Source organism: Anastrepha obliqua, chromosome 2, assembly GCF_027943255.1.
Source record: "Anastrepha obliqua isolate idAnaObli1 chromosome 2, idAnaObli1_1.0, whole genome shotgun sequence".
Lineage (NCBI taxonomy): Eukaryota > Metazoa > Arthropoda > Insecta > Diptera > Tephritidae > Anastrepha > Anastrepha obliqua.
The window spans coordinates 124,682,865-124,698,200 of record NC_072893.1 but is presented as its reverse complement, the minus strand read 5'-3'; the positions used below and the strand labels follow the sequence as shown (position 1 = coordinate 124,698,200).

Below are 15,336 nucleotides of genomic sequence, written 5' to 3'. Positions count from 1 at the left end.
GAATAATTTTTTAGTTCATTTACTCATTGCAAAGCACTGCGCTTTGGACAAGTCTTTATAAAATAAAAATCCAAAAAATACAAATAATGAATAATGTGCAGGTATTCTTAAATATAAAAAATTATAATAACAAAAAGACGTCACAATAAAGTGCCGAAAATATATAAATTATCAGAAATTAATAACTGTATAAGTATAAAAAGCTTCGAGCTGCAATTGGGTAAAGAAACGATGCTTTGAACCTAAAAAAGCTTAAAAAGCCTAAAATGCTTGGAAGCGCCAATACGCACATACATACTCGTATGTATGTATGGTATGCACTATTTATGTATTTGCTGTTACTACTTTAATATTTTATTTAAATAAATTATAAAAAGCTGTAAACAAATTATAAAGAAAGGAAATCATACCGCAAAACAAAAAAAAAGTTCAAAAGTTAGCCAAAAAGCAATAGAAAATAATTTCGTCAAAACTTTTTTAGTCTGCTGAAAATGAAAATTCTAGAATTCGTGGTGTTACATTGGATATATAATATAAAAATACTAAAAGTTTTAAGCGTATAATTTTCATCACAAAGTATTGTTTATATTTCAGCTATGAGTATAAATTTTGAATGCTATAAAACGTGCCGATATATGTATGTGTTTTTAGAAAATTATGCTAGTGAAAAATTTTATAATTAAAAAAATTCGAGTTCCAGAATTTTCGAAACTATGCAGGTAATTAAATCGAGTCTTTGAGTTGTGGTTTGAAGAAGCTTATACTTGCTTAAAACATTTGCTTGCCCAATATATTTTTAGGTTATGTGAGTATACATTTTTCTCAATATACTTAAATGAACTAAGTTGATGAAGCGCAAAGTTTTACTGAGCAACATAAAGCTCACAAAACAGAGAAAAAAGTACAATTTTAAAATTGGCTTTAAATTTTTTTGTTGGGGTTTCTATTAATATATAAAAAATCATGCAAAAATTTTAGAAGTTTTTTTTTGTTTTTGTAAGTACGAAAAATTAGGAAACATAAATGAGGACTTAAATTAAATGAAAAAAGAGCAAAAGCTCGCAACTTGTATATGTGTTTGTGTGTGTGCATTCGTTATCCTTGAAATCCATTCGTGTATGTGTACTTGATTGTTTAAAAAATTTTGTGCTAAGATTTTGGCTGAAATTTCTTATCAGACCAATTATCTAAGCATAGTGAGTTAAGCGATTCAGTCACTTACAATACGTCGAATTTAAAGTATTTTTAATAATGGAAAAGTTTTTTTGACTTCTCAAAGGTTTTGTAATTTTCAAAAAAAAAAACAGTTTTTTAGTTGTTGATAGGTTTTACAACTTTCACACAATAGTGCTTTTTGGCTTTCCTATTTGTAATTTCTTAAAGTAGAACTTTTTGGCTTTCGTAAGCTTTTGTGGTTTTTTGTAAGTTTCAGGTGGGTTTTAAAGTGTTTTGTATAGATCGTTTGTAAAATTTTTTTGTGGACCCTTTTTTATTGAAGAACATATAGAACGATTTATCCTACCTGAAAGCTTCCGTAACTGAAAAGAGCTTCACACTCAGCTGCTTAAAAGTATTTTACACTGCGTACAAGTATTTCTGTTCAAATATTGAGATCAACTGTGAGCATAGCAGTTACGGATGGTAAAATTTTGATAGTGAACTTGAAACTTTGAACTCTAAAATTATGAACTGTAAATTTAAAGAAGGTTAAACCTTATACGTAACAAAGTAACGGTAAACGAACGTAGTGACGTTTAAGTATTTGTCTAAGGCACGAATTGGTGCTGACACTGGAAAAGTTAACGATAATGGCAACGATAAATGAACTCATGTTGCTACTGAGCTTGTTATGGGCAATCTTAATGGAAGTTTTAATTGCATAAGGACATGAGTAATGATAATGATGATGGTAATGGTAGTGGTAATGGTAATGGTAATGTTAATTATTATGGCGCTTGGTTATGGTAGGGATAATTCAAATAAGAATGGTAATGGCAATGAGAGTGGTAATTGTAATAGTAACGGTAATGATAGTGATAGTAATAGTAGTAATGGTAATGGTAGTGGCAATGGTAATGGTAATGGTAATGTTAATTATAATGATTAGTAATGAGAGTGGTAATTGTAGTAGAAACGGTAATGGTAATGATAGTGATAGAAGTGATGGTAATGGCAGTGATAGTGGTAATGGAAATGGTAATGATAGTGGTAATAGTAATTATAGTGGTAAAGGTAATGATAGTGGTTATGGTAATGGAAGTGGCAATTATAATGGTAATGGTATTGGTAATTATTATGTTAATGGTAATGGTAATAATTGTGGTGATAGTAATGAGAGTGGTAATTGTAATAGTAATTTTAATGGTAATGATAGTGATAGTGGTAATGGTAATTATAGTGGTTATGGCAGTGATAGTGGTAATGATAGTGGTAATGGTAATCATAGTGGTAAAGGTAATGATAGTGGTTGTGGTAATGGTAATGGTAGTGGCAATTATGATGTTAATGATAATGGTAATGGTAATGGTAATAGTAATAGTCATGGTGATAGTAATGCTTTCTATTAAGTTAATGGACAGGAAAGTCAAAATGGGAGTTATAATGATAACGGTAATTATAATAGTAATGGTGCAGGTAAAATCACTAATAATGGATAATAACAGTTACACTGATAACCGCATACAAATAGTGATAATAATTAGGATATTGATAATGGCAATGTGAATTAAATCGGAAATAGAGGCTAAATAGGCATTTGAATTACATTGCGAGTACTAATTTCCGATAATGGTCTCTCTATACTCTAATATTTAGTAATGGCAGATAAAATCTCTGCCATAAGGGTAGAGCTAATGGTAAAGATGAGAAAAATTGGAAATGATGAAAACATGGTAATGGTAACGATTACTATGAAATAGTAAGTGACTATGCGACGTCTCGTTTACTGGTAATGACAACAGCATTCCTAAGGGGAAGGCAATATCGCTATCATATAGGTGAAGGGATGACAGTAAAAGTAATTGAAATAAATAATTAAACATATCAATAGGAATGGTGCCTGTAAACGGCAAATGTAACGAAAGGGGTAACCATTTTAGTAATGATATTAGTAATGTTAATGAAAATAGTAACTGTAATGGGAAGTCAGTGTGATAAAAGTGACAATCGGTTACTGATGATGGTAATACAATTACAATAACAATAACTTTAACTCTTTGCAGTCGTTTTGACTTTCTTTAAAGCGAATGAGTGACGTAATTGTATTTGAAACACTAAATTGACAATAACAACAATTTAAATCGAAAAATACTGGAAATGGTGGGCATAAAAAAATATTACTTTGGCTATATATTGCAATAAAATTCATTATTCTGGCAGCTATGAATTAATGTTCGTAATAAAAATGTATTGGTTATTGGTAATGGAGATCACTATTATTGGTAACGCGATATTTGATGATACAATTGTGGCTTTGATGTGATAGTTTGGAGTTGTTGTCCAAGAATTCCAATTGGTCAAAGGAGTACGTCGAGAGGACAAAGCCTACAATGCGCTATGATTTAGTTTCAAATATTCTTCGAGTTCGTATTTGTGTTAGTGATTGTTTTGAAGCTAAAATGGTTATTGTGTTTTTTTCTTTGTTTTTTGGTTTCAATAAATATGTAATTCTAAAGCTAGGAAAACTTTTTTGTGACGCCTTTTGCGAAAAGAAATTAAAAAAAGTGTGCGTTTCCAAAATTTTGAGCTATAAGTGGTCACTACTGGTTACGAGTACTCATTGATAGAAAATTCAACTGGAAATTATAAAAAAAATCTTTTTGGCTAAATGGCGAGCCAAATAAAATAATAAAATTATTTTTTTTAATTTAACCCTATAAATAAAAGTTTCTTTTTAAATAATAGTTTTATCTCACCAAGAAATTCATGTGAATACTTCTCAAAAACGTTTTGATTAGAAACTAGAAAATAAAATCTGAAAAATTATGAAAGCAATCTTTGCTAAAAAAAAAATAAAGCTAAAAATTAAAAATAAAACTAATAATTAAAATAAAAAATTATTAAAAAAAAATTATTAAATTAATAAATTTTTCCTCCATTTGTGGAAAATAAATTCGAATAAAGAAAAAATCATTTTTGTAATTTAATTTGAGCAAATAATTTTGTTAGAAAATAAAAATAAAAAATAAGAAAATGAACGTAAAAACAATTACATAACAAATTTCTTTTAAATTTCTAAATTTTGGTAAAAAGAAAACTAAAAGCTGAACTGGAATTAATAATTCTAAAACTACAATAGCATACAAATTATAAAATTAGTATATGAAACAAATGAAAGTGCGGCGACTCTAAAGATGAAAAAAATTGAAACTAAAATTTTCGTGTATTTATTATTAAAAAATAAATTAATTGAATGAATGAGTAATTTGATTTTGGTCTGACTTGAGGTTTGCACTTCGAGTTTAGTCTTTTGTGCCATCTACTCATCACAGTACGGCATCGAAACCCAGTGCCCTTATTAAACTTAAGATAGAGCGTTGGACTGAGCGTATGTGCCTTCCTCTTGGCTGCATCTGGACAAGATGCTTCACCGCGCCATGACGTCGGAAGTAAATAAATAAAATTAAATCAAAGTTTTTTTTCTTACAATATATCTGCTCTTAATTCGGTTGGATTTTCAAATAACATTTTAATTTAAGTAAAATTTCTTTCGGGTCTGGATGATTTTTTTTGTCATTTTCGACTTTTCATAACGGGATTGAAACATTTCTTATTTGCTTATTTCTATGCTTCGCTTGACAGGTAATTTAGCATACGATTTTCAAATCCTATAACATTAAATTATATAAATCCCGAAATGGCGGGACTATGCAATTTTACTTCATTTGCGAGCTACATATGTTAAAAGTTTACATTTACGAACCATAACCCGCGTGTTTCAAATACAGTGTACTCTCTCCAAACGAGCGCCTCCCATACGCGGACACTTTTCTCAGTAAATATAACAAATCCTTAAGAATTTTTTTAAAATTTTTTCCCTTGAGCCGACAACCATCTCATGACACGTTAACTCTCCTATGATATTATTATTAACTCTTTTTACACTTTTCTCATAAGCGGACACCTCCCATAAGAGGACAATTTTTTCAGTCCCTTGAGTGTCCGCCTAAGCGAGAGTACACTGTAGTTTGTTAAATCCCGAAAGCATTTTTTGCATATATTATACGAAAAAAAAACGAATGCTTAGTGTAATGTTTATCGTTATTTGCATTATTTAGCTCAGATTAGAATTAGAAACCATGGGTAAATGTGTTTAAAAAGGCCAAAATATAAAGCGTGGTTAGGGCACATGATTTTTTTTTTTTAATTTTTTCAATTACTAATTTTTTACTATTAATTTCAGAGCTTAATTTTTTGTATAATATTTATGTTGTTACAGTGGAAACGAAATAATATAATAAAAAATAAATTGAGAAATGAAAATTAAAATAAATTTAAATAAAATTAAAAATAAGGTGAAATAAATTAGAAATAAATTGAGATAAAAAAATGAATTAAAATAAAATAAAAAATAATGTGAAATAAAATAAAAAATAAATTAAAATATCAATTTAAAATCTTTATATTATATAATATAGATTACTATTTATGAATTATTAAAATATAACAAGCTAATTTCATTCATCTTTTGCTTTCGCTAAAAGCCTAATGCCAGAAGCACTTTAATGCCTCATCATGTAACGCGAAGACGAGTTCGATTTTCGTCTCGAATGAAGATCTCTTAAAATTAGTTGTGGTAGACTCTGCATATAAGCGATAAATTAATTCGAAGGGCGCATTGAGCAGGCTTTAGATTACTATACAGCCAATACTAAGTTCAAAAAGCTTTGCGGTTCGTGCCACACCCTCGTGCCAACGAGTCTTCAATTTATGAACTCCTTCCCAGAAGTGAAAATCTTGAAGGGCTGCAAAATATGATTTCACGGTTGTTATGACCTCATTATTTGATGAAAAACGCTTTCTACGCAAGAATTTTTTAAATCTGGAGATCGATGGAAGTCGCTAGGAACAAAATCTGGTGAATACACTGGATGCGACAACAATTCGAACTTTAATTCATAGTTTTTAGGCATTGTCGAAATGCTCTTGTGATTCGGTGTATTGTCCTGATGAAAATGAAAATATTTATCTTTTGTAAACTGGGTCTTTTTTCACCAGTTTTTTTTCCTTTAGCTGATTTTAAAGGCTACAATAATATTCACAATTTCTTATTTTACCAGTTGGCAAGTAATCCACAAACCAAATTCCTTTTGCACTCCAAAAAACTGATCTTCTTCACTGTTTTCTGAACACCAACTCGTTTCGAAGCCGAAGAATTAGATTCACACCACTCTTTAGCCTCTTGTTTTGATTTAGGATGATGGTGATGGACCCAAGTCTCATCTATAGGGATGAAACGATGCACAAAACCCACTTTATCCTTTCAAAATCGCTTTAATTGCAGCTAAGAAACTCGCATTCGATTGTGATTTGGCTCCATTGTTAGCGAAAGTGGCACCCATTGTGCACACAGCTTTCTGAAACCCAATAGTTCAGTCAAAATATTGCTTGCACTGCCCAATGAGATGCCTAAGGCTTCTACTAAATTTCTTTTAGTTATTCGACGATTTTCCAACACGATGTTCTGTATTTTTTCTACGATTTGTGGTGTTGTTGCGGTTGCTACTTTTGGACGTCCTTGACGTGGATCGTCGTACGACCGGGTTTAAATTCAGCAACCCATCTTTATACTTTAATTGATGGCGAAGAGTTCTTATACAAGGTGAAGTTCAAAATAAACAAGATTGGCGTCATAAAAATGTTTTTTATAGCGCCGTCTTTTTAATGAGTTAGCGTGTTGGAAGTTACATTCCTAGCTGCCTTCCAGTGAAAGCTTGGTGACATTTGGTTCAGTGCAAGCGAAATCATTCCGTCCAAAGTGTCAGTATGTTTGTGTCATCGGTACAAAAACGAGTTTCGAACAAAGAACTAATATCAAATTTTGTTTTAAAATTGTTAAAACGGTTACGGAAACATTTGTATTGATGGAAAAAGTTTATGGCAATGATCTCTCTATCTCGTGCCAGAGTTCATGAGTGGTTTACACGTTTCAGAGATGATTGTCCTAAATCAGTAATCACCAGAAACTCCATCGAAATTGTTCGTAAATTAATCAAAAATGAACCGAAATCATCGTTTCAATTCATGGAATTGTAGTTGAATATCTCCGAAACATTGATGCATCGCATTTTAACTGATCTTTGGGCTTACGAAAGGTCGGGGCACGTTTCATTCCACACAAGTTAACTGAGGACAAACAAATGCTCAGAATTACACATTCGAAAGACCTGATTAAGGAGGCGAGAAAAGTCGAAAACTTCCTTTAAAACCTTGTAACGGGTGATGAAACGTGGCGTTACCAACATGAACCTCAAACTAAGCGTCAAAGTCCCGAAGGGAAGGTCCCAGACGAACCACCACCCAAAAAATCGCGTTTGGAGAAAACTAAAATCAAGCCGATGCTCATTTGTTTTCACGATTCCAAGGGAGTTGTCCACAAGAAGTTCGTGCCAATCGGCCAAATCGTCAATGCAATTTTCTATCTAACCGCAAAACTTATTGAACAACCGGTGTTCTATGCATTCGAGATCTATATTAAATACACAAGTATTCTTGCTTTGATTATTTTGGCTAATGAATAAGCTCTGCTCCTGCAAATGTGCAGCATCGGTAGTAGAGCAATGTAAGGCTGATGGCGTATGGCAGCCTTAACATTCTTATAGTTTTGTGGGATTTTAGCGAAAGTAAAGGATGGAGATAAAATTAAACTAAAAATATTCAATATTTTTTTTTTTTAAATAAACTAAAAATGTACTATATATTTTTTAATTTTTATTTAAAATATAACTAATAAAGAATTTGTAAACTATGAACTCAATCAGCGATTTCAAAATAGCTAACCTCTATGAAAAATATGAAGAAAATACAAATAATTCAAAGTTTTGCTATTTAGTGGATAAGGGAGTAAGCTAATTTAATTAATGTTTCTTTTTTAGTGGATAGCAAGAAGTAAAGTTTCTTTTTGTTTAAGTAATGAAGAATTTAAGTATTAAGGTAGGTAAGTTTTTTTTTAAGTATTTAAGTAGGAAACTTTGGTGTGTTGTTCTTACTTGAAAGACTGTAACAGTGGCCCATAAAATGTTGTTGAAGTGTTTGCGATCACATTCACATTTAGGTTCTTTCCTGATTATTTCGTCACACGTACATTCACGTTCGAGTCCGGTATCGTCCACAAATTTACAAAACTTACCGCCAAATAGATACATGCCCAATATGCTGTAGGTTCACACACGAGTATATGCATATATATTTGTATATATATATATATATATAAGTTTCTTTTTGGAAGGTTTATATGTATGTATATATTTATACGAGTAAGAGTATAAAAGTAGTTGTAAGAGTAAGTAGATTTGAATTAATCATAGCTATTTATATATATTTGTATTTATATAAAGTAATGTTTTTCTGTATACATATTTATTTATATTTATATATAAAAGGTATGGTCTGTATATTTTGTTGTATTTGCTTGGCTTGCGTATGGTGTGTAGTCTGCAAAATTAATTAAAATTTGGTGACAAATAATTCAGGAAGGAAATCTTGTATTTACAATTTCGGAAAATGGCGTATTTTAACAGTTTCTTTGTATTTTTTTGAAAAAATTATACTTTCGAAGGAGTATTTTGGAGGGTTTTAGGATAATATTGTTTTTTGCAGTGGAAATGTGTTTGACTTCCTCTGTGTAGTACGGCAGTATTAAAGGTTCTTGTCTTGGGTCTGCCTGGTATTTTTATGTACTGCGTGTATGTGTTGACAGAATTTTTGTGTTTTATTTTCATTTTTGTAGTTGCATAAGTTTCGTACATTTATATATTAATTTACAGCTATGTTGCTTTTTTTTACATGATTAAACGCTTTTCGAAACATTAATAAAATTAAGCGAAAAAATTCAGTTTCAATGATACGAGAAAATTGTTCCTATTTTTTTGCGAGTTATTTACAAAAAGCTATTGCCCTATAGCGTCTAATTTACAAATGTAAGGATGATTTAATTTTAAGTGTCCTTAGATTATTTTCAAATAAAAGTAATTAAACTGAAAATTAGTAGATAGCAGCAAAAACTATATATGTATGCCTAAATGGTTTGCAATTAATTTTCACTTTAGGTATTTTTAGTAGAGTTAAAATTTGTCAAAAGCTTGTTAATAGCGAGTCAAAGAGATTTAGTGGTTCAGAGAGTGAGAACGGGAGAAAAGGCAGAGCGAGTGAGTGAGTAGTTATGTGAAGAGTTAGAGCAGTTTTGTAGCTGTGTAAGAGTGGTGTGCGTGTGTGTGAGAAAAAGGCATTGGTAGAGGTTAACGGGGGAGTGGAAGTTAAAGAAATAGAACGTCATGTTAAACGAGTAGTATTGTTACTTGTGGCAATTATGAGAGTTGGAGATAGAGAGTTGAAGAGTGGTGTAAGTGATCCTAATAATAATTTACATAGGCAAGAGCGTAAGTTGTGCTAAAGATGTCATATGAAAATTTCAACTTTTCATTAGAGCGTAAGAAAGAGTTCAAAAGTGTCAGTTAGTTACAACAATGAGAGACAAAAACAAATACAAAGAAGTGCATTAATAAAGAGTATAATTTTTAGAAGAACGCATTTAGTTTCACTTGGAGCTTAGTTGCGAAGTTTTGAAAGCAGGTAGTCGTGATGTTAGTGAGGTGGTGTGAGACTTTTTGAGCATAAACTGGCAGTAATTTGAAAGTAATGATTATGGTAGCAATAGTAAAATGTGATTTTTGAAAATATCTCAAACATGCCATACAAAAAACAACAAACAAAGCGTGCATTAAAATGTATGACAAACAGTGTTAGTGCGGTGGCGTGTGTGTGTATGAGAATGTGTGTTAGGGTTGGGTGAATGAGTGAGTGTGAAGAGGTAAGTACTAATTGGTTATTGAATTGAGTGGCTCACGCTGATTGGCTAACTTTTAATTCATACTTGCGAGTGTTAATGAAAGAGACAGCGCGAGTGAGAGAGGGAGAGAGTAGAAAAGCGAACACGCGAGTTTTGGCAAGTTCTAAGTTAGCCAGTGGAAAGATCCTGTTTTTTTAAATTTTCAACTATTCCTTGTTTATTACAAAACTAGCTTAAAAAATAACCATGACAACTGAATTGAGAAACATTGCTTTGAAACTGAAATTTGCAAATGATGAGCCAAGAAGCGCCGAGAGATTGGAAACTTCTAAAAACACAGGCTAAAACGCTCATTATATTCAAAACTCTGAAAAGTAAAAGGGTAGATAATTAAGTAGGAAAGGAGAGTAGAGAAGTAACAGAGCGAAAGAAGTGACAGAATAGAAACAGAGACAGAGATAGTTAGTCCTGTGAGAATTACCAGATTCTTTGGTAAATATGAAAATATCCCCAGTTTGAGAGAACAACGAATATTACTCATTCTCATGGCATCAGAACCTAAAATTCGTAGCCTTGCTCTAGCAAAGGCAGGAAACTCACAGAGAAAATGCTCAGTGCTATCTACCTCTTCTGAGCAAGACAGGCCAATCGCGTCCCCAATGATTTCAATGGTGGTCATATGCTGACTTCATGGGCTGCGTCCTGTAATAAATCCGACCATCAACCGAATGTCCTTTTTTTCAAGTTTTAGTATAAAGTTCGACAGTTTTCTGTTCGGACTTATCATAAAAGCGTTAAATGCGTGAAAAGTGCACTTAACTTAATTAGAGTTGAGGTAAAATTTCAGTAAATCTGCCAGCAGTTGAGATCCGTTTGGGAAGACTCATATAATAAGGAGTCATATTGCTTTATTCAGTGAAGTTGAGTTTAGCAAAAATGAATTTATACTATAATTTATTATAAACCTGGTTGATGAATCAAATCAAATCCGGGTGGATTTAGCAGGAATATCTTGAGACCTTACTTTCTGATTCTCGGTTGATCTTAAAATTAAACTAATGAAACTAGATTATATTCGACAGTATTGGCTTCATTCAGCAGCTTCAAGAGCTCATCAGCCTCTATACAAATTCCCAAACTAGACTCAGTGAGTTTCATTTCTCTAATCAAATAGTATGCACAACTTGATACGCCTTGTAAATATGTGCAGTATTATACGGACAGTTAGTATGAAACTTGAGAACGCCTTTGATGAAATGAATGAAATTTTCCATAATGGGTGAGAATTATACTCACAAAGTGCAGCTAAACCTAGAAAAATTTAGTGATAAATAAAAAAAGGTTTGAGTTGAGTGAAAAATTGAGCACAAAGCGCTGATTGGCTTATAATGTAATCAGTTTCAGTTCAGTGCTGCCGGCAACACCGTTAAGTTAAGCTCTGCGCCATGAAAGAGAACGCGGTTAATAAACGTATTAAACCCGAGTACAGTTTGATTGCGAACGCTCTTTGATTTGAGTGCTTTGCTGTTGAGTACTAATTTTGCATGAAAGATGAGATGTGATTAAATGCGCGAGTGGCAAATGAGTGAGAGTGCTTGAAATATTTACATCGCCTAATAGAAGCATGCAAGCAAATTGAGCGAGCAGTGAAAAAAATTGAGCACTAGAGAGCATTTAAAAAAATGGTTAAATGGTTAAAGGCTTACCTGTTGGTTGTAGTGATATGTAAATTATTTGCCTTCCCGCTTGCCTTAAGACACTTTCCTCTTAATAAATATGTAACAAGCATTTCGTATATCCCAAAGCATTCTCACTCTAGCTAAGGCATGCGTGGGATATTATTGTATGGTACACACATACGTATGCAACTATGTATGTAGTACATTTATGTATATACTTAGACATATTTGTGTAGTTATGTATGCTAATACTATTAACTTCCTATATCTGAACAAGTCCTACTATAAACATTTTTTTTTTGCACTAAATTTTACTTTAATATTTACTAGCATTGCTTCCTCTACTTGTCTATATATGCACACATACAAGGATAGTAAATTAAAGATTAGATTTTTTTTTAAACTACTGAAATGAGTGTGTTTACATTAGATAAAATTTTTTGGATTTTTTTTTGACTCAACACACCACAAAAATATTTTTTATCAATTTCCAACAAAACTCTGATCGAAAAACAGCGCAGATAAAGCAAAAAAGTGTAGCAAATAAGGTAAATACAAAAATTATAAAGAAAAAAATGTTGTTGAGCCAATGAAAGGGTAAAAATGAGTTTAAAAAAATATGACTGCTATGAAAAAAATGTGAAAAAAATATTAAAAATAGGGCGAAATAGAAAAAAATTGTACACAAATATTTTTGTTCCTCTCAAAAAAAAAAAAAAAACTCTAAACAAAATTTGCGTATGCCATGAGCATTTAATAAAAAATACTAGCGTTTAACATAAAAAAAAACAATAAAATAAAAAAAAAACAAAAAACCAAAAAGAAAAAAATACTAAAGGCAAATTAGCTAAAATTTCCAAAAAGGTAGGAAGGAGCGGCAACAAAAATTAATTGAAAGAAAAATAGAAATAAAAATATTAACTCTTATTTACACTAGAAATGAACACAGCAACAGTCCTCAGTTTTGTTCTAAATTTTTTAATTACTTCGCTATTTAGATACAACACAAAACAACACAGCAATTCAGGTTTTTTTTTGGCATCGTAAAACAACATTTTTATAAAATACGAGTTTGTTTTTCTTGTACTAAACTTTATACATATTAGAAAAAAATCCGTAAGAATAGTTATTAGTTGGTTGAAAATAAATTATATTAGTAGTAGTAATAGTAGTAGAGAATAGTAGTAGTAGTAGCAAGTATTGAGTAGTTATAATGCTATTTGTTTTTAGCAATTCTACCTGAAACACAGTGACGAGCGCCCACAGCAGGCTGTCGAAATTCTTACGATCGCATATTTTTTCATCGTTAACGTTCTCGCAGAATTGACATCCGAATAGATTCATGCCGAGTATACTAAATTAATTGATGTTCGATTGGTTTGATTGAGTTTCCATATATATAATATTTATTTATTTATTCAAATTGATAAGTTGATTTGTGGCGAGTTCAGATATATATAAGATTATATATATAGTAAATATATATTTATAAAGTATAGAGATATGTATTATGTATGACATATTTGAATAATTGATAGTATTATTTTAATAAATTTGTTTTAGTAGTTTTAAGGGATATTTTAAAAATATTTTTGTTTTTGTTTATTCAAAAATACGTAATTAATTTCAAGAACCGTATTATGTTAGTGTACGAAAAGAGAGTAATAGAAATAGAAATTGAAAGAGAGACGGAGAAAAGAGAGTAAAAGCAAGAGCAAGAGAATTTTAAAAATTTATATTGCGCACAGTGAGGAGAAGAGCACAGAATAGAGTATAGCGGCAAAAGAGCAGAAATTAGAACGGGATAGTGATATTGTGCAAAACAAGACGAGTGCAGGGGGGAGGGAAATAAATGAGAAAGAGAGAGAGCAAGAGAGAGAGCGAGAGAGAGAGACAAAAATAGATGGCCAGAAAGTGGTTGGGGGGCAAACAGGAGATTTGAATAAGGATCAGTGAGAAGAAAGTAGGCACAAGACAGAAAGCAAGAGAGAGAGCGAGAGAGAGAGAGAGACAAAAATAGATGGGCAGAAAGTGGTTGGGGGGAAAACAGGAGATTTGAGTAAGGATCAGTGAGAAGAAAGTAGGCACATTTCAGAAAGGCGTATGCTACCCCAACTCTTCAAAGGTTAAGTGAGGGAAATATAAAGGGCGATCAGATTGGAGGTATTTTTCCAGTAGGGTTTGTTTTGACAGATCACGCGTGACTGCTGTCAAACTAAACCTATAATTTTTTTCAGTATCCATTGAAGTTTCATCATGGAAAGACTCACACCTCAAAAACGTTTACAAATCGTAGAATTGTATGAAGAAAATTGACGCTCTGTGAAAAGTGTACATCGGGCGCTCAGGAATAGCCATTGCATCCATTGAAAACAAACGTTTGGTACGGCCTAAGGACTGGAGAAATTAAGGAATCATGGGGCCATATTTCTTAGAAGACGTGACTAGCGCCAATGCAACAATGAATGGCGAATGCTGTCGTGCCATGATAAACGACTTTTTGATGCTAGAAATTTAAGTCCGTGATCTCCACAATAAGTTCGCCATGGCTCTAACAAGACGGCGGAAGCTATTTGCCATACAGTCCGTGGAACAATAATTTTCGATTAAGTCATTGGAAGCCAACATCACTAAAGTTATTCACGAGATACCAACCGAAGTTCCCCAATCCCCAGCGATTCATTCAAAATTGGTCTTTATAGATGGCCGAATTAGAAAGAAAAGGATTATCTTTGAAAAGCATTTGTCTACACAAAAATAATAAAGATTGGCCAATATGGATTCTCGTTGTTTCATTTCAATTTAAAATCCGACATCTCTAAATTGATCGCCTTTTATTTGCTATAAAGTTTCGAATTAAGGCGCGTATCTTGATTTTGGGACTATACCACTTCTATTAAAAAATATTATTATGCGAGGTGTTTAAACTGTTTGGGTACTCGATGAAATTTGCGGCATGCAGAGCACTTAAGAAATATGGGAGAAAGTAATTAACTCCATAGGCAACGGCAAACCCTTGAGTGTATTTCTGCAATGAAAAAGCAGAAAAAGCTTCTCATAAACTTCACTTGACATTTGAAGTTTTCATGAACTGTAGAATGTAGGTCAGAAATTGGAGGAGAAGTTCGGCCAAATATTTAATAGAAGATGTACGAGTCAATTGTATACATATTCCACTTTATTTTTTTATAATTTTTTTGAAATGCAACCGTATGACTTTAATTTGCATCATAAATAATTTACCAATTATTTATTCAGAGGTATTTAAGTGGTTCGGGCTGAAGAGGGAAACACTTAAGAGGAATACAGTCAAAAATTAGATGTATCTGAAAGCTGCTTAAGTGGTGGAGAGATAAGACTTAAGAACAACATCTAAGTAAGTAAAGGACATTAGAAAGGTTTATTCATACGTGGTTTTTCAAAAAAAAGTCGTGTTCTGCTAAAAAAGGCGCTTAAAAGGTATAACCGCACGAAAGGTTAGGGTTTGGCTGATACAAATTTTAGTAGTTATCTTTCAAAATAGTTGCATTAAGCATTTGCATTTTTTACTACATTCTCGATGGCAATGCTAATTACTTATTTTAACTAATCAATATTGTTAAAGAAAAAAGCAATCTGCAGCACTATTGCCAATTTACTAAACAGAAATTC

The 15,336-nt window shown here is 31.9% G+C and overlaps 1 protein-coding gene across 1 annotated transcript in view; it reads right to left on the bottom strand.

Moving 5' to 3' along the window:
- The window catches only part of LOC129237458 (uncharacterized), a 205,043-nt gene that overhangs the window by 26,364 nt on the left and 163,343 nt on the right, over window positions 1-15,336 (bottom strand). The window contains exon 13 of the mRNA XM_054872231.1: window positions 8,208-8,373. Within this exon, the coding sequence (XP_054728206.1) occupies window positions 8,208-8,373 (166 nt within the window). The remainder of the gene's footprint in view (window positions 1-8,207; window positions 8,374-15,336) is intronic.